We start from the raw sequence: 21,432 nt of genomic DNA, 5'->3' as shown, positions 1-21,432 counted from the left end.
GGCCCATAAATCAAAAAATGTTAATGTAACTTGTTAACCAGAATGATTATGAGGTATAAAACAAGTGAAATGCAACAGTTTGGGAAGGGCTACAAAGCTTTTTCAAAGGTTCTGAGACGCAGAAGATCTCCAAATCAAGAAAGTTTGGACCATTATTGGCTGACCTTCCAAAATTCATCTAGAAGTACATCAACATCTCATCCAGACAGCCATAAAAGAGCCAAGGACAACATCCAAGGATCTCTTACACCAGCAGAGGTCGCTATCACAAAGACATTGGAGAGAAATGGAAGATTGACAAAGTGAAAACCACTGCTAATCCAAAAGAACAAGTCAAGTGAAATCAAGTCAAATTTATTTGTATAGCACTTTTCACAATTGGCATTATTTCAAAGCAGCTTTACAGAAAATTGTAATGTTAATGTTTAGAATGTATTTATATCTTCATTCCTTATTTTAAGGCTTATCTCAAATTTGCCAAAACACATTTTGATGATCCTCAAAACCTTTGAGATTATGTTCTTCTTGTTTTTTGTGTGGGGTTTGCATGTTCTCGCCATGTTGGTGCACAATCCACAATCCACTTCTGACACTATTATGCCTTCACTCTTAAAAATAAAGGTGCTTTGAAAGGTTCTTCACAGCGATGCCACAGAAGAACCATTTTTGGTTCCACAAAGAACCATTCAGTCAAAGGTTCTTTAAAGAGCCATCTCTTCCTTACCTTTTTATAATCTGAAGAATGTTATCTGCCACAAAGAACCTTTTGTGAAACAGAAAGGTTCTTCAGATGTTAAAGGTTCTTTATGGAACCATTTAGACAGGAAAGGTTCTTCTATGGCATCCTGAAGCACCTTTATTTTTAAGAGGGTATGGCCTGATACACTGGGATAGGCTCTAGACTCTTAAAAATAAAGGTGCTTTGAAAGATTCTTCACAGCGATGCCACAGAAGAACCATTTTTGGTTCCACAAAGAACCATTCAGTCAAAGGATCTTTAAAGAACCATCTCTTTCGTAACTTTTTATAATCTGAAGAACCTTCTTTCGCCACAAAGAATCATTTATGAAACAGAAAGGTTCTTCAGATGTTGAAGGTTCTTTATGGAATCATTTAGACAAAAAAGGTTCTTATATGGCATCGTGAAGCACCTTTATTTTTAAGAGTGTAGTATCCCCAAAAACCAACACAGGATAAGCTGACTGTAAAAGATGGATTAATTCTGTTCTGTACCAGAAAATTTTGAAAGAGAATACCACCAGTCTGTGAAGCACAATGATATACCATTCTAAACAGTATGCTGAAAAATCTCCAATGGGGCTGAACCAAAGCAGTTGAGTTGAGCAAAGGAGTGGGCCAAAATGACTGACCTATGGTTATATATATATGGATATATTGTAGAGATTGTTTATTTATCACAAGTACATTTCACAGCTTTGTAACTAAAGAGTTTATGCTCACATACTTGTGTAGCCTGCAGTGTGTTGGGCCATAAATCTGCATGCCCTCGAATTATGTACCAAGGGGATTTGGCAAACCTCTACAGTGTGACACAGCTTTATGTACTAGAGATTAGTGCGGAGACTCCATAGGCTTACAGCAACCATTTCCCAATGGATTTTTCCAGTCTTCTTAAACTGCAAATTGTGAAAACCAGCAAAATGCGAAATTATCCAGACAAGGAGTCTAAAACAAGACCTATTTATTCACTGAAGGGAATATTTTAAACACATTACAGCTTTATAGGTATATAAAAGAACATTTGTCATCTATTACTCTCAATATTTAAATAATTTACAAAACAACTTCCTGTACAAAACAAACAGAACTCATACAAAAATACATTTATATTTTAGCAAAATGCATATTGCAGGTAGTGTACAATACAAATGTTTGTTCTATACAGAAAACACGCACTGCTAATACAAACTGAGGAAACATCCAGATGAATTCAGCTCAAACGTAGTGATCTGCACTCTTAAAAATAAAGGTGCTTCATGATGCCATAGAAGAAACTTTTTTGTCTAAATGCTGAAGGTTCTTCAGAAGAACCACTGAAGATTATAAAAAGGTAAGAAAGAGATGGTTCTTCAAAGAACCTTTGACTGAATGGTTCTTCGTGGAACTAAGAATGGTTCCTTTATGGCATCGCTGTGAAGAACCCTTTAAAGCACCTTTATTTTTAAGAGCGTTTGAGTGGTGAGGTGTCTGATTGACAGATCTGTCAGTTCTCTGATGAACCAGTGGCTCTGCTGTAGATGAACAGTCCTGTTTCTGATTGATTGAGGTTGGGAAAGGCTCTGTCCTCAAGCGTTTAGACTGTACTCCTGTTTGTAGCAGCATGGCCGGCACACTGCGTTGACCAGTCCGCTAACAAACTGCAGGAAACAGACGAGGAACTCCAGGGTGCTCAGACCCAACAGGATGGACAGCAGCGTCACATTCCACTCCACAATGTGTGCCGGCTGAATGCATTCAGACCACTTCTCTCGAGCAAACAGATACCTGAACAAACGGAAGAAAAGAGTTCGTCTTTTTTCTTATGCAGTCACCATCAAAGCATTTTCGAAAGAAAGAAAAAAGGAGCTCATACCTTCCGCCATCATCCTCAAATGGAGACAACCAGCCCAAACTAGTGAAGCAATACGGCCCATTAAAGAGCGCCAGAGCAGAGACCAGGAAGCAGTATGCAGAGCCGGCTAATCCCACCAGAGCTGCGAACACTGAGCCACACATCTACACACACAATGTCAAACTGATGAATCTTGCTGATCTGTGCAACATGTCCTTGAATAAAGGTTCGAATAAAGGCCTCGGACACTTACCGCACAGCTGTCTGTTCCACAGGAATCTGCACACTTCCCCATTCCCAGAAACACGCAGGTCGGTATCAGCATCTGAGTGTGGACAAGGAGTTTTTAGTACAGTACAACCGCCTAAAATTAAGTAATTGCACCACATTACTATGTTCTACTCCTGACATAAACAGAATATTCGAGAAAAAATCCAGAATGGAACCATGGAATTCCATGTGAAATGTGGAATTCATTGTGAAAATTCTAAAAAAGGTGCTTCACGATGCCATAGAAGAACCATTTTTGTCTAAATGGTTCCATAAAGAATCTTTAACATCTGAAGAACCTTTCTGTTCCACAAAGTGTTCTTTGTAGTGAAAGAAGGTTCTTCAGATTATAAAATGGTAAGAAAGAGATGGTTCTTTTAAGAACCTTTGACTGAATCGTTCTTTGAGGAACCAAAAATGGTTCATTTTTTGGCATCGCTGTGAAGAACCTCTTAAAGCACCTTATTTTGGAGTCTGGAGATGTCAGCAACAAAGAAAAACTGGGATAGAGGTGGACCAGTATTGCATTTTGATGAAAAATTATGAAGATATCATCAAGGTACAGTATCCACTCTTAAAAATAAAGGTGCTTCACGATGCAACAGAAGAACCTTTTTTTTTTTTTTTTAATTGTTACGTAAAGAACTTTTAACATCTGAAGAACCTTTCTGTTCCACAAAGTGTTTTTTGTGGTGAAAGATGGTTCCTCAGATTATAAAAAGGTAAGAAAGAGATGGTTCTTTTAAGAACCTTTGACTGAATCATTCTTTGTGGAACCAAAAATGGTTATTTTTTTGGCATCGCTGTGAAGAACCTCTTAAAGCACCTTATTTTGGAGTCTGGAGATGTCAGCAACAAAGAAACACTGGGATAGAGGTGGACCAGTATTGCATTTTGATGAAAAATTATGAAGATATCATCAAGGTACAGTATCCACTCTTAAAAACAAAGGTGCTTCACGATGCAACAGAAAAACCTTTTTTTTTTTTTTAATTATTACGTAAAGAACTTTTAACATCTGAAGAATCTTGTTTCACAGAAGGTTCTTTGTGGTGAAAGAAGGTTCTTCAGATTATAAAAAGGTAAAAAGAGGTCAGAGAGTTCTTTAAAGAACCGTTGACTGAATGGTTCGTTGTGGAACCAAAAATGGTTCTTCTATGGCATCACTGTGAAGAACGTTTTAAAGCACCTTTATTTTTAAGAACGTAGTTTTTTTTAGTACAGTACAACCACCTAATTAAGTAATTGCACCACATTAATACATTTTTCTCCTGACAAAAAAACTGAATATTCAAGAAAAACTCCAGAATGGAATGATGGAATTAGTTGTGAAAAGTCTGGAGATGTCAGCAATGAAGAAAAACTAGGATAGAGGTGGACCAGTATTGCATTTCGATTAAAAATTATAAAGAGATCATCAAGATGCAGTATCCACTCTTAAAAATAAAGGTGCTTCACAATGCAATAGAAGAACCTTTTTTGTTTAAATGGGTCCGTAAACAACTTTTAACATCTGAAGAATCTTTTCGTTTCACAAAACATTCTTTGAGGCAAAAGAAAAGTTCTACAGATTATAAAAAGGTAAGAAAGAGATGGCTGAATGGTTATTTGTGGAACCAAAAATGGTCCTTCTATGGCATCCTATCAGATATCTCAAGATTTGACCCAGTACTCAGACTTAAGTTTGAGTTATCACAATTTACACATGTTTTCATTGCTTATTATGAAAGTAAACCCTTTGTTTCCTCAGTTCTATGTTTTTTGTAGAACAAGGCCTCGTCATCCATTTAGCGTTAGCTTTTCATTTACGTTGTTCATTGTCTCAACACTTTGAGGAAACGCCCCAGAAGTTTACTTTGTAACACCCATTCCAACCCAAACGTATAAGAATGAGGGAGTTTTGTATGAATTAGCAATTTCATTTCATAAATTCATGAAAAAATTAAGTAAAACCACCAGTTATGCCCTTGACCCACCCAAAATTTAACCCTCAAGAAGGCAAGGATAAATAGTACGAATTCCCCACCATATTACTAAATTATTTTGAAAGTGTTGGTCATTTCACAAACTTGGATGAGCTTCTGAACTGATCAAAAACACAACCAAGAATCTTTCACACTCACACATCCCATTGACTTTTGTTGTTTTTATACGCTTATCTTAATTTCTACGCATATCACAAGTTCTTATGGGTTTTTGAACCCTTAGTAACCTAACCCTTTATATATACCTTTAATACCTGACTCTTACTTAATATTAAGCATTTTCACAAATGAATTAAGACATTAGTGTGTTTATTCAGCTATTTTTCCCTTATGGGGATGATGGGATGTCCACTATGCATTAACAGGACACAAGAGGACATTTACACCAACACAAATCTGATACTCACCGCCAAACCACCTCCTCCGATTCCCATAAAGTACCAGACATATTTAGTCACATGGTCATCCTGAACAAAGTTCATCTTTCCATCAGGAAAGAAGAGCAGGACGTTTGCCACGATGCAGCAGGTGGCAAGAGGGATGAGGGCGAAACCCAGAGACCTGGCGAAGCCCAGAGAGCACATCTTCACACGGAGCGAGGGAACGAGCGCAGGCAGCTGTAATCCGGGATGGGAAAGTGGGGTGGTGGACGGAGGAGTGGAAGGGTTTTAAGAGTCTACCCCCCTCCTCGGCCCCCCATGAGCCGCTGTTGCACTGAGGAGGAGGAGACAGGAAACGGGCTGACATTATAGAGCATGACTGGAAACCCTCTGACAGATGATATGACCGGGGGTTTGTGTGAGGGTTTGAGGAAAGTTACAAGATGTTTTCCTGCCAACGATTCTTTGTCATTTAGTTTGTAGTCAGACAAAGATGCACCGCAAAAGGACAGTTTTACATGTTAACATGTGAACATGTGATCAAGGTTGTGAAGTTACAATGTTCTTTTTTTAAGAGAATCTAATGTTGATATGTCTGTAAATATCAATTTTTCAAAGTTGACAATGTAACAGACAAAATATGGAAGATAGAAGGAAACTTGATTCAATAGTTTTTTAGGAGCTCTTTAATTATGACATACAAAAGATAAGCAACCAGACTTTGTCAGTGTTGTCAAATTTGGTGTCAGCTATTCATTGTCATTTTCAAACATATAAACTAGGATTTTTTAAAGTTCCAAGGGTCCGAAGGTTCCAAATGTGAGTTTCCATTGAAGAGCCATTATGGAGCCAGTTAAGTATTCTTAAAAGAACCATTTTTTCTTAGTGTGAAGAACATTTGTAATAATCTTTTAATAATATATATTTTTGTAACACTATAAAGAACCATTTTGGTAAGACTTCACTAGTGTTAAAGGTTCGTTTTGGAACCATAGACCCCAATAAAAACTTAAGTAAGACTTTTTTTCATGTTTCTGAAACAAGTCTCTAATGCTTAGAAAGACTGCAAATATTTGAGCAAATATTACAATTTAAAAATATTAAAACAACTAAATGGAGCTTTCTTACATTTCCGGGTTTCTCATAGCGAAAGTCGTCATAGTTGGCTAAAACCTGAGAGCAGTGAATGGAACAAATGAGAATAAAAAATATATATATTTTTTGCATTCCCATTTGCTTGAATAGCAAAAGAAAATTTAGCATTAGAAACACACTGCGAAAAATGCTTTTCTTACTTAGATTTTTTTTTTGTCGTTTCCAGCTAAAATATCTAAAAATATTCTTATAAATTGTTAAAAGTATAAATATTTTTTTTTTGTTTTCAGAAAAAACAAGTCTAAATGAAGTGCATTATTTTCTTGAAACAAGCTAAATAATTTTTCAATGGGGTAAGAAAAAATTATTTCTGTTTGAAATACGATTTTTTTGCTTACCCATGGCAGATTATTTTGCTTGTTTCAAACAAAAACAAACTTAATTTTAACTCAATTTGTCTGAAAACAAGACAAAATATTTTACTTATATAGAAAATATTTCTTGATTTGAGAAGTTTTAGATACATTGGCTAAAAACAAGACAAAAATATCTGAGTAAGAATATCTTAGTGTTAACCAGATTTTTTGTACCTTGATGAAAAGGTGATATAATACTAGTGTTATAAATGTACATACATACATATCTAAATATCAAAAAACTTTCAAGGACTTATGATGATAATGACCATTGAAACGTATCATCAAGGGGATGATAAAGGGTCCATTTAAATGTGAACATATCACACGATCCTTCAGAAATCATAATATGCTGAAGAAACATTTTTTATTAATATCAGTGTTGATAACAGTTATGCTGCTTAATATTTTTGTGGAAATCATCATTTTTTCAGGATTTGATTAAAAGAAATTTAGAACAGCCTTTAGAAAATAGAAATCCTTTGCAACATTATACATGTTTTGGTAACACTTTAATATAGGGACCAATTCTTACTATTAACAAGTTGCTTATTAGCATGCCTATTAATAACATATTGCACTGTAAAAAACTATTTGTTAAATCAACTTAAAATAATTTGTTACCTGACTGCCTTATAATTGTAAGTTCAGTCAACTTAAAATGTTAAGTTGTGCTAAGTGACAACTTAGACATTTGAGTTGATTCAACTTAAAATTTTAAGGCAGCCAAATAACTTACCCAGCTTTTAAGTTTTACAAACCATTTTCTTGTTAAGCCAACTCAAATATCTAAGTTGTCTCTTAGTACAGCTTAACATTTCAAGTTGACTAAACTTTTTTGAGTTGACTGAACTTAAAATCATAAAGCAGCCAGGTAACAAATTAATTTAAGTTTACTCAACAAATTGTGTTATTTTTTACAGTGTGGCTGTTTATTGGCACTTATAAAGTGTTTATTTTATGTGACTATATTCTACATCCCTAATCCCAATACCTAAACCTAACAACTACCTTACTATTAATAAATAGGCATCCTTGATGAATTACCATATTAATTTCCTTTAAAAAACAAACAAAAAAGAAATATTACCTACCACAAACTTTTGAATGGTAATGTAGTACATTCTTAAAAATAAAGGTGCTTCAAAACCATTTTTGGTTTCACAAAGAACCATTCAGTCAAAGGTTCTTTAAAGAACCATCTCTTTCTTACCATTTTATAATCTGAAGAACCTTATTTTGTCACAAAGAACCTTTGGTGAAACAGAAAGGCTCTTCAGATGTTAAAGGTTCTTTATGGAACCATTTAGACATAAAAAGGTTCTTCTTTGGCATCGTGAAGCACCTTTATTTTGAGTGTAGCGTATATGAGGAACACAAATGGCATCTGTTTTGTAGATTTAACTCTTTGTCTTGAAAAGGGTGTGTGGATCAAACAATGTGCAGATGGATTGTGTTTAAGCCTTTAACAATTCTAATTTGACACTGTAAATGGGAACAATTACTGTAAGGTATATCATACATGAACTCACTTTAATATAAAACGGCTTCCTGCAGACAACAATGAGATGGAGAGAAAAATCTAAATTTCTGCTTTTGTTAGTTTCCCTCAGAGAAAACGTGTTTCTCCTTTAGAGTTTCAGAAGTGATGTCAAAAAAAGGACTGTAAAAAAGATTTTTTAGAAAGGAAATCCGGAAAAAACCTGAGACAGCACTTAAACTTGGATGGAAGTCAATGAAAATATCTAATAAATGTTACTGTGCACTTGCACACTGTTTATGGTGTGCAAATCTCTATTGAGCCAGATAAATCTGAAGTAACAGGATGAAATGTCTGCAGTGTTTGTGTGATCCAGGATTAGCCGTTGGTCTAATCAGGCTTTATGAATAAACCGGCCTGTTATGGGGAAGTATGGCAGTATATTATGTAACTCAGCTGTATTCCACAGAGGATACAGACACCCACTGTTGTGTTTGCTGAACTTTGCGCCGAGGGGCCCGAGAACAAAAAATATGCTTGTGTCTTGGGAAGCATCTGTAATATGACAAAAATGAGCATTGAAGAACCGCCTCAATGAACTTCATGTTCATCTGAATCATGATTCAGTATCAATGAATTTAATAGTTCAGAGGATGGTATGCCATTAACCTAAAACATTTCTTTCTTTCCTCAATATTTGTGTTAATAAGAGTTCAATAACTTCTGCCTGCGTGTTTCACTTTAAGTATACTTAAAATACTTCAAGAGTATTTTATTACAAAAAAAATATATGTAACCCTGAACCACAAAACCAGTCTTACCTGTAAGTAGCACTAAAAAATACATTGTATGGGTCAAAATCATCTTTTTCTTTTATGCCAAAAATCATTAGGATATTGTAAATAAAGATTGTGTTCCATGAAGATACTTTTTCTACTGTAAATATATCAAAACCTATTTTATGATTAGTAATATGCATTGCTAAGAATTTAATTCGGACAACTTTAAAAGCAGTTTTCTTAATATTTTGATATTTTTGCACCCTTAGATTTCAGAGTTGCAGTTGTTGTATCTCAACCTAATTTTGTCTTATTCTAACAAACCATCAATGGAATATATAAATCTCAATTACAAATCTCATTTGACCCTAATGATTTTATTATATTAATATATTATTAATGATTCACATGTTGTTAGCATGTTTCTAGCATATTTGTAACATACATTGTTAGCATGTTTCTAGCACGTTTAGCATGTTGTTAGCATGTTTCTAGCATGATTGTAACATGATTAACATGTCGATAGTGTGTTGCTAGCATGTAGATAGCATGTTCTTGCATTATTAGCATGATTAACAAGTTTCTAGTCTGATTAACACATTGTTAGCATGTTTCTAGCATGATTCACACAGTGAACATGAGTCTACATTTCATACTGCAGCATCTGGATAAATCAGGGACTTATGTGAGGATCCTGTTTGTGGACTTCAGTTCAGCCTTCAACACTATCATCCCAAACCTCCTCCTGCCCAAACTAACTCAGCTCTCTGTGCCCACATCGGTCTGTCAGTGGATCAACAGCTTCCTGACAGACAGGCAGCAGCTAGTGAGGCTGGGAAAATTCTCATCCAGCACCCGTACTATCAGCACTGGCGCCCCTCAGGGTTGTGTTCTCTCCCCACTGCTCTTCTCTCTGTATACTAATGACTGTACCTCCAAAGACCCCTCTGTCAAGCTCCTGAAGTTTGCAGACGACACCACACTTATCGGCCTCATTCAAGACGGTGACGAGTCTGCTTACAGACAGGAGGTAAAAGAGCTGGCTGTCTGGTGCAGTCACAACAACCTGGAGCTCAACACGCTCAAGACTATGGAGATGATTATTGACTTCAGGAGAAACCCCCCTGCTCTCCCCCCACTCACCATCATGAACAGCACTGTAAACACAGTGGAGTCATTCAGGTTCCTTGGCAACACCATCTCCCAGGACCTGAAGTGGGACATTCACATAGACACCATTGTGAAAAAGGCCCAGCAGAGGCTGTACTTTCTCCGCCAGCTGAGGAAGCTCAACCTGCCACAGGAACTGCTGAAACAGTTTTACTCTGCCATCATTGAATCCGTCCTCTGCACTTCAATTACTGTCTGGTTCAGCTCAGCTATCAATTCTGATCTCAGAAGACTACGTCGGATAGTCCGGACTGCTGAACGAATCATTGGTACAACCCTCCCTACCCTTCAAGATCTTTACCTATCCAGAGTGCACAAAAGGGCTGCCAAAATCACTCTGGACCCCTCACATCCAGCACACTCACTCTTTGAACTGTTACCATCCGGTCGGCGCTACAGAGCACTGAGCACTAGAACGACCAGACACCGAAACAGTTTCTTTCCTCAGGCAATCCATCTCATGAACACTTGATCGTGGAACATACAACACTCTACACTCTTTATTAATTTTTCAATTATTTATTTAAAGCACATACTTACTTCCATTCAAATGTCTTTGCTATTTTTGCACATTGTCTGTCTTGTATACTTGTATATTGTTCTTTTTATAATATGTATCGTCTTGTCACTGTCATTCTGTAGCACTGTGGAGCTTCTGTCACTAAAACAAATTCCTAGTATGTGTAAACATACCTGGCAATAAAGCTCATTCTGATTCTGATTCCGATGATTAGCACATTGTTAGCATGTTTCTAGCATGTTTAGCATGTTGTTAGCATGTTTCTAGCATGTTTGTAACATGATTAACATGTCAATAGTGTGTTGCTAGCATGTAGATAGCATGTTGTTGCATTATTAGCATGATTAACAAGTTTCTAGTCTGATTAACACATTGTTAGCATGTTTCTAGCATGTTTAGCGGGTTGTTAGCGTGTTTTTAGCATGATTCACACGTTGTTAGCATGTTTCTAGCATGTTTGTAACATGATTAATATGTCGATAGTGTGTTGCTAGCATGTAGATAGCATGTTGTTGCATTATTAGCATGATTAACAAGTTTCTAATCTGATTAACACATTGTTAGCATGTTTTGTAGCATGATTAGCACATTGTTAGCATGTTTCTAGCATGTTTCTAGCATTTTGTTAGCATGTTTCTAGCACGATTCACACGTTGTTAGCATGTTTCTAGCATGATTCGCATGTTGTTAGCATTTTTGTAATGATTCACAAGTTGTTAGCATGTTTCTAGCATGATTCACACGTTGTAAGCATGTTTCTAGCATGATTTGCATGATGTTAGCATGTTTATAGTATGTTTGTAACATGATTAACATGTCAATAGTGTGTAGCTAACATGTAGATAACATGTTGTTAACATCATTAACATGTTGCTAGCATTCTAACATGATTAACAAGACACTAGCATGTTTTATAACATGTTTAGCACATTGTTAGCATGTTGTTAGCATGTTTCTAGCATATTTGTAACTTGATTAACATGTTGATAGTGTGTTGCTAGCATGTAGATAGCATGTTGTTGCATTATTAACATGATTAACAAGTTTCTAGTTTGATTAACACATTGTTAGCATGTTTCTAGCATGTTTAGCATGTTGTTAGCATGTTTCTAGCATGTTTGTAACATGATTAACATGTCGATAGTGTGTTGCTAGCATGTAGATAGCATGTTGTTGCATATTTAGCATAATTAACAAGTTTCTAGTCTGATTAGCACATTGTTAGCATGTTTCTAGCATGTTTGGTATGTTATAAACATGTAGATAACATGTTGTTAGCATAATTAACATGTTGCTAGCATTCTAACATGATTAGCAAGACACTAGCATGTTTCTAACATGATTAGCATGTTACTAGCATGATTAACATGTTAACATGTTTCTAGCCTGTTTAACATTTTGTTAGCAAGTTGTTAACATAGTTTTATGATTATCCTGTCACTAGCATGTTTCTTGCACGATTGGAATGTTGCTAGCATGGTTTTAACACAAGTAGCCTGATGTTAGCATGATTAGCAAGTTACAAGCATGTTTCTAGCATTATTAGTAAGTCACTAGCATGTTTCTTGCATGATTCGAATGTTGCTAGCATGGTGTTAGCATTAGTAGCCTGTTATTAACATAATTAGCAAGTTACTAGCATGTTTCTAGCATTTTATCATGTTAGCATTATATCATATATATTTGTCTTTAAAATATGGTTAAAGTGTACTGCATCATATTTTTGGGACCTTTTTGTTTTTGATGAATAAAAGGTTAAAAACAACAGCATTTATGAACATTAGTTTTGTTCATTAGTGTGTATTATTTGAACATTAGTGTACATTGTTACAAAAAAATATTTGAAAATAAATGCTGTTCATTTATCAAAGAATCTGGAAAAAGTATTACATTTTCTAAAAAATATATTAAGCAGCACAACTGTTTCCAACATTGATAATAAATCAGCATTTTAGAATGATTTCTGAAGGATCATGTGACACTGAAGACTAGAGTAATGATGCTGAAAACTCAGCTTTGCATCACAGAAATAATTTACATTTTAATGTACATTAAAATAGAAAACCACTATTTTAAATTGCAATAATATTTCACAATATTACTGTTTTTCTTCTTGATTTTTTTATCAAATAAATGCAGCCTTGAGCATAAGAGACTCTTACATTCTTTCATAAAGTAATATAGTTTAATACACTGGCTACTTTATTAATTTAAAACATGGCTCAACCAATCATTTCATTTCATAAAACGGATTCAATGGCATCTTTCTCACGCTCCTCTGGCAGAACATTTTCTGTGTTCCCTTTATGAGAGCAAATTAATCAGACTAATGTGTGGAATGAAAACAACGGAAGCACAATGACACGACTTCCTGATTAATGTAACGAATTTATTCTTGTAGTTGGTCAAATCAGCCCTGTGTTTCCTAAAGACACACACTTCTCTCCCACCCGGTTTCCTTTCTAGAGAATGGCTGAACAAACTCCAGCATCCTGACGCACGGAGAGGACATTACTGCTGTGAGCTCATCATCACGAGCCACTGACAATACTTCGGTCATGATTACACTCTTAAAAATAAAGCTGCTTTAAAAGGTTCTTCACAGTGATGCCATTGAAGAACCATTTTTAGTTCCACAAAGAACCATTCAGTCAAATGTTCTTTAAAGAACCATCTCTTTCTTACATATTTATAGAAGAACCTTCTTTCGCCACAAAGAACCAATTGTGAAACAGAACGGTTCTTCAGATGTTCTTTATGGAAGCATTTAGACAAAAAAGGTTCTTCTATGGCATCGTGAAGCACCTTTATTTAAAAAAAAAAAAAAAAAAAAAAAAAAATTCATTCATCTCTTTGAATTAATGTATTCATCTTGACTGTAAGATTTATTATGTATATCCTCCTAGATCTATCTAAATCATGCTAACAATAGGCTAGTCATGCTAACAATATGCTAATCATGCTAGAATCATGCTTACTTGCTAATCATGCTAGTAACTTGCTAATCATGCTAGAATCATGCTAGTAACTTGCTAAACTTACTAATCATGCTAGTAACTTGCTAATCATGCTACAATCATGCTAGTAACAGCCTAATCATGCTAAAATCATGCTAGTAACTTGCTAAACTTGCTAATCATGCTAGTAACTTGATAAACATGCTAAAAACTTGGTAGTAACATGCTAATCATGCTAAAAAAATGTTAGTAACTTGCTAATCATGCTAGAAATATGCTAGCAACTTAGTAATCATGTTAGAATCATGTTAACAACTTACTAATTATTCTAGAATCAGGCTAATTCATCTCTTTGAATTAATGTATTCATCTTGACTGTAAGATTTATTACGTATATCCTCCTAGATCTGTCAAAATCATGCTAACAATAGGCTAGAGGAGCACTTTTCTAACTCTGACCCTCGACGCATGTGGCAGGGCATTCAGGCCATCAGCGATTACAGACCCAGCCACTCCACCCCCACAACCACTAATGTCTTCTTCCTGGATGAGCTTAATGACTTTTATGCTCGCTTTGAGAAAGACAATAAAGAGACTGCCACCAAGTTCACTTTGACAACCGACCACTCACCCATCACACTAAACTCCTCTGACGTACACACTGCACTGAGCCAGACGGTATTCCTGGCCGCGTACTGAGGGCATGTGCGGAGCAGCTCGCTGGGGGATTCACAGACATTTTTAACATGTCCCTTGCCCAAGCAACTGTACCAGCATGTCTTAAATCCACCTCCATTGTGCCAGTGCCGAAACACTCCAACCCAACGTGTCTGAATGACTACCGCCCTGTAGCACTCACACCCATCATTATGAAGTGCTTCGAGCGGCTGGTCCTCTCACACCTCAAGAACTCTCTCCAATCCACACTGGACCCACACCAGTTTGCCTACCGTGGCAATAGGAGCACAGATGATGCAGTCTCCATAGCGCTGCACTCTGTACTCACACACCTGGACAATACAAACACTTATGCACGAATGCTGTTTGTTGATTTCAGCTCAGCATTCAACTTAATCACCAAACTTAGAGACCTGGACATTAACACTTCACTCTGTAACTGGATTATGGACTTTCTAACCAACAGACCTCAGCATGTTAGATCAGGTAACATCTGCTCCACTACCATCATACTGAACACTGGTGTACCACAGGGCTGTGTGCTGAGCCCCTTTCTCTACTCCCTCTTCACCCACGACTGCAGGCCTGTGTATGGATCTAACTCCATCATCAAGTTTGCAGACAACACTACGGTGATCGGTCTCATCAACAACAACGATGAGACTGCCTACAGCGAGGAGATTCAGCACCTGGCCACGTGGTGCACAGACAATAATCTGCTCCTTAACACCACCAAGACTAAGGAGCTAATTGTGGACTTCAGGAAGGGAAGAAGAGGTTCACACGAACCCATCCACATCAACGGGATGGCTGTTGAGCCACATTTCGGAGGATCTATCCTGGACCACCAACACCTCCAGCCTGGTCAAGAAGGCTCACCAGCGCCTCTTCTTCTTGAGAACACTTAAGAAGAACCAGCTGTCCTCAGCCATCCTGGTGAACTTCTATCGCTGCACGATAGAAAGCATCCTTACGAACTGTGTCACAGTCTGGTACGGAAGCTGCTCTGTTGCGGAGCATAAGGCACTGCAGCGGGTGGTGAAAACTGCCCAACGCATCATAGGGACTCCACTTCCATCCATTGAGGACATTCAGAAGAAACACTGTCTGCGTCGAACACGCAGTATTCTTAAGGATTCCTCTCATCCCGCCCACAAACTGTTTTCTCTTCTGCCTTCTGGCAGGCGTTTCAGATGCCACAGGACAAGAACTAGCAGACTGAGGAACAGCTTCTTTCCCCGAGCTGTCTCCTTATTGAACTCTGACCCCCACTGACCCTTGGCCCCCACCCCCACACTCCCCACTACCATTGCACTACTTAATATTCATTGCACTACGCTGTACATACCCATTTGTAAATGCACATTTCCATTGCACATATACATACTGTAAATTTGTGATAAATCTATATCTATACATGTCAATTTGTAAATTCCTGCTTCAGTAAACAGTAACCTGTATATTATGTTCGTATCTACCTGCAATTTACATTATAGTTAATAGTAACCTGTATATTGTGTTCATCTATTTGTACATTCTAATTGTAGTTAATTATCATCTGTAAATTATGCTCACAGTACTTCATCTGTAAATATTATCCATAGTTTCTCCCTGTACATATTCCCTATAAGTGCACTTATAACTTATACCTTTATCCTGCACTTGCTGCTTATTGCACTCCTGGTTAGACCTAAACTGCATTTCGTTGCCTTGTACTTGTACATGTGTAGTGACAATAAAGTTGAATCTAATCTAATCTAATCTAATAATGCTAGCAACTTGGTAATCATGTTGCAATCATGCTAACAAAATGTTAATCATGTTAGACACATGCTAGCAACATGCTAGTGACATGCTAATCAGGCTAACAACAGGCTGGCAACATGTTAATCATGCTAGCAACATTCTAGTAACATGTTAATCATATTAGGAGCTTGCTAATGACATGCTAGTCATGCTAGAAACATGTAATTAACTTGTTTATCATACTAGCAACTTGTTAATCTTGCTAGCAACATGCTAGAAACATGTTAGTAACTTGCTAACCATGCTAAACAACTTGCTTTTAAACTTTTTAAACTTCTTTGCAAACTTTCTGGTCCAGCTTTTTCAAGCCAACTTAAAGTTTTTCTTGACAAACTTTTTTATTTTATTTTAGTTTATTCCGCAGCTTTAATTAGTTACTAGCTGTGTTGTTCACATAAATAGAATAGAAACAGGAAAGGAAAAGTTTGAATTCCATGACATTGCACTAATAAAAAGTGCTGTGGGTTTCAGTTCTACATAGTGATTTAAAGACACACATGACATGCATTTGGCTTAAAGATTGTGACACACCCGGCACTGCTGGTGTCTGTCTCTCCTACAGACCGCTGTTCCCACCATACATTCACATATATAGCTCTTGTATTGGTCAGTTCAGCACTGGACACACCCTGTTTATAACAGACGTCCACAGTTGACACATTCAGTTGCTGCATCAGTTGTCAAGATCCTCAATCTGCCGAGAGTTTTGCATTACAACAAGTACATACACAACTACATAGCATGCATCAAATGCTTAAATGTATAATGCAAGTGAAGCCTTATATTAAGTACAACCAAATAAAGAAGTACACTCTTAAAATAAAGCTGCTTTAAAGGGTTCTTCACAGCGATGCCACAGAAGAACCATTCAGTCAAATGTTCTTTAAAGAACCATCTCCTTCTTACACTTTTATAATCTGAAGAAACCTCTCTCGCCACAAAGATATATCGCTTGACACACACACACACACACACACACACACACACACACACACACACACACACACACACACATATATATATATATATATGTGTGTGTGTGTGTGTTGTAATGTGACTATTGATGAGGATTGTATGATCGTTGTATAATATCAGCCTTTGAATGCAAGATATTTAAAGTGCACCTAAACTATACTTGCAATAGTTCAATTTTAGCACAATCAGATACACAGGTGCATCTCAATAAATTAGAATGTTGTGGAAAAGTTCATTTATTTCAGCCATTCAACTCAAATTGTGAAACTCGTGTATTAAATAAATTCAATGCACACAGACTGAAGTAGTTTAAGTCTTTGGTTCTTTTATTTGTGATGATTTGGCTCACATTTAACAAAAAAACCCACCAATCTCAACAAATTAGAACACCTCATAAGACCAATAAAAAACATTTTTAGTGAATTGTTGGTCTTCTAGAAAGTATGTTCATTTACTGTATATGTACTCAATACTTGGTAGGGGCTCCTTTTGCTTTAATTACTGCCTCAATTCGGCGTGGCATGGAGGTGATCAGTCTGTGGCGCTGCTGAGGTGGTATGGAAGCCCAGGTTTGTTTGACAGTGGCCTTCAGCTCATCTGCATTTTTTGGTCTCTTGTTTCTCATTTTCCTCTTGACATTACCCTATAGATTCTCTATGGGGTTCAGGTCTGGTGAGTTTGTTGGCCAGTCAAGCAACACCAGGGTCATTTAACCAACTTTTGGTGCTTTTGGCAGTGTGGACAGGTGCCAAATCCTGCTGGAAAATCAAATCAGCATCTTTAAAAAGCTAGTCAGCAGAAGGAAGCATGAAGTGCTCTAAAATGTCTTGGTAAACGGGTGCAGTGACTTTGATTTTCAAAAAACACAGTGGACCAACACCAGCAGATGACATTGCAGCCCAGATCATCACAGACTGTGGAAACTTAACACTGGACTTCAAATAACTTGGGCTATGAGCTTCTCCACCCTTCCTCCAGACTCCAGGACCTTGGTTTCCAATTGAAATACAAAACTTGCTCTCATCTGAAAAGAGGACTTTAGACCACTGGGCAACGGTCCATTTCTTCTTCTTCTTAGCCCAGGTAAGACACCTCTGATGTTGTCTGTGGTTCAGGAGTGGATTAACAAGAGGAATATGACAACTGTAGCCAAATTCTTTGACCTGTGTGTGTGTGGTGGCTCTTGATGCCTTGGCCCCAGCCATTCCTAGTGAAGTTCACTCAAATTCTTGAATCGATTTTGCTTGACAAGTCTCTCAAGGCTGCGGTTCTCTCGGTTGGTTGTGCATCATTTTCTTCCACACTTTTTCCTTCCACTCAACTTTGTGTTAACATGCTTGGATACAGCACTCTGTGAACAGCCAGCTTCTTTGGCAATGAATGTTTGTGGCTTACCCTCCTTGTGAAGGGTGTCAATGATTGTCTTCTGGACAACTGTCAGATCAGCAGTCTTCCCCATGATTGTGTAGCTTAGTGAACCAAACTGAGAGACCATTTTGAATGCTCAGGAAACCTTTGCAGGTGTTTTGAGTTGATTAGCTGATTAGCATGTCACCATATTTCAGTTTGTTGAGATAGTGAATTGGTGGGTTTTTGTTAAATGTGAGCCAACTCATCACACTTAAAAGAACCAAAGACTTAAACTACTTCACTCTGTGTGCATTGTGTATTGGGTAGGTTTAGGGATGTGAAATATGGTCATGCAGAATATGTGCTTTATAAGGACTAATAAACAGCCAATATGTTAATAATAGGCATACTTCTTAATAGTGAGAATTGGACCATATACTGAAATGTTACCACAATTTCTATTTGTTTAATAAAAGAAATTCAAATTTGGTAACACTTTAGAATAGGTAACACCTATTAACTATTAACTATGACTTATTAGCATATTATGCATATTACTAGAATATTTGCCATTTATTAGCACTAATTAAGCACATATTAATGCCTTATTCTACATCCCTAATCCTACCCAATACCTAAACCTAACAACTGCTTTACTAACTATTAATAAGCAGCAAATTAGGAATTTATTGAGGGAAAAGTCATAGTTAATAGTTAATAGGTGTTACCTATTCTAAAGTGTTACCTAAAATTTAAATAAAAAGTTAAGTCTTGACATGGGCAGCTTTATAGTTCTGTGTCAGATTGTATATAACCACATGTCTGTGCAAACTGCTATAATGAATATATGATTAATCTAAACTATACCATCAGCAGGCACACTTTATTCTTCATAAAAACTGATCTGTGTTAATATTTTTTTTAACTGGAAGTAGCTGCTAGGACTGTTCAAACACAGACGTGGGAACTAGCTTATTCTGAACTTCTGTAGCTTATTAAGAAACGTGACGTGGGCGTACTATCATTAGATAGAGCAGATAATACACAGTCATGTACTCTGGCCAGATAAGCATTTTAACGGTTAATTTTTAGCTGTTTTAAAGCAACATGCGCAGCAGTGATTCAGATAAGACTGAGATTTGTTTGGGTGAGAGGTTGACTATGTTCAAGCTCTTCTGAAGGTTTATAAACACAGTAAATCTGGGCCGAACTGAGGTAAACTCAGTGTTTTTCTTATCAAAAGCTTTAAAAATGTACACTTTTCCACTCTGAGCTGTTTGCTCTTTAGCTCTGTGTGGCTTGTGCTGAAAGTTCAGTTTAGAGATTTCTGCTTCACTTCTGTTTTTGATGATAGAATATGTTTACTTCTCCTGTGTTCAGAGTCATACTATATTTAGATCTACTGATCTGCTACTTAAGCATTTTAGTATTATTCTTCTTAGACTAAATTTCTGAACTCTAGAACCACCAAACTCAGCCAAACTCTTCAGACTGATCTCACTTAGTGTGCTCTATCTTTTCAGACTGATCCGACTTATAGTTTTCATAAGATTGAAGATTAAAAATCACTGAAATCCCATAGACTTACATTGAGGGAATGTTCAACTGATCAACACTATTCAAACTCCAACTGACAAAATTCAAATTTAAACTGCCAGAATCTCTTGAGACTCAATCAAACTGACCTTCTATCTAATATTTCTAATCTATTTAACTATCTAGCCTAGCCTAGCAACTACAATCATGCTAGTGACTTGCTTATCATCCTAGAAACATGCTAGTAACTTCACAGTCATGCTAACGACATGTAAATAACGTGCTAATCATGCTAGAAACGTGTTAGCAACTTGCTAATCATGCTGAAAACATGTTAGCAACTTTGTTAATTATGTTGGAAACATGCTAGCAACTTGCTAATCATGGTGGAAACATGCTAGCAGCTTGCTAATCAAGATAGAAACATGTTGAAATGTTCTAGCATGTTGTTAAAACTATGTTCTAACATGGATTTAACATGTTGAATGTTCTAGAAACATGCTAGAAAATTTGCTAATCATGTTAGAAAAATGCTAATGACATGCTTGTAACATGCTAATAACATGCCAATAACTCGTTAATCATGCTAGAAACATGTTAGCAACTTGATAATTACATGCTAATAATGCAAGTAACATGTAAATTATGCTAGAAACATGCTAGCAACATACTAACAACTTGCTAATCATGTCAGAAACCTAGCATCTTACTAATCATGATAGAAACATGTTAGAAACATGCTAGCAACTTGCTAATAATGCTAGAAACATGTTATCAACTTGCTAATCATGCTAGAAACATGATAATAACATGCTAATGCCTTGCTAATCATGTTATAAACATGTTAGCAACTTGCCAATCATATAAGACACTTGCTAATGACATGTTGGTAACTTGCTAATCATGCTAGAAACATAACACAAATGTTCCAATCATGTTAACTACATTCTAACCATGCTAGCAACATGCTAATCATCGAATATATCTATATAAAGTTCACAACTTTCAGCTTTTACAGCTGCTTTAAACTTTCAAGCTAGACTTTCTCAAGCTTTGTCTTAACAAACTTTTTTATCTAGCTAACAAACTAACACTAGCTTCTCTGTTCTTGTTGTATTCGATCTATCTATTTTTAGGCCTCTAAAACTAGCTTGCTTTTTCTTTTTTATTATATAATTTAAAAAATACCTTGATAATTGTTCTGCGTTAGGCTAAATGGTACTATTGCTCTTTTGTTGTTTTTGATTGCTTCCATTGTCCTCTTTTGCAAGTCCCTTTGGATAAAAGCATCTGCTAAATGTCAAAATGTGAATGTAATGTATGAGGCCATGTGGCTGCAGCAAAGCCTCCGTCCACAAGGGTGGATTACAGTATGATACGCCCCTCTGGCCAGAGCCTGCTGTTACCACAACAACCATCCTGAGAGAAAATAGCACCTTTGTTCTGTTTCAGATAGAGAGCGA

General features: G+C 36.6%; 1 protein-coding gene across 1 annotated transcript; it reads right to left on the bottom strand.

Annotated features, from left to right (window-relative positions):
- Positions 1 to 1,685: 1,685 nt before the first annotated feature.
- Positions 1,686 to 5,466, bottom strand: tm4sf18 (transmembrane 4 L six family member 18). Its single transcript, XM_073844391.1, has 4 exons — positions 5,235 to 5,466; positions 2,826 to 2,897; positions 2,594 to 2,736; positions 1,686 to 2,505 (listed from the first exon to the last, which is right to left on the bottom strand). The coding sequence occupies exons 1-4, from the start codon at positions 5,409 to 5,411 to the stop codon at positions 2,307 to 2,309; spliced, it is 591 nt and encodes a 196-aa protein (XP_073700492.1). The 5' UTR covers positions 5,412 to 5,466; the 3' UTR covers positions 1,686 to 2,306.
- Positions 5,467 to 21,432: the final 15,966 nt, after the last annotated feature.

Source organism: Garra rufa, chromosome 7 (genome assembly GCF_049309525.1).
Source record: "Garra rufa chromosome 7, GarRuf1.0, whole genome shotgun sequence".
Classification (NCBI taxonomy): Eukaryota; Metazoa; Chordata; class Actinopteri; order Cypriniformes; family Cyprinidae; genus Garra; species Garra rufa.
Note: the sequence above shows the minus strand (reverse complement) of the source record. Positions and strands in the feature narration are given on the sequence as shown.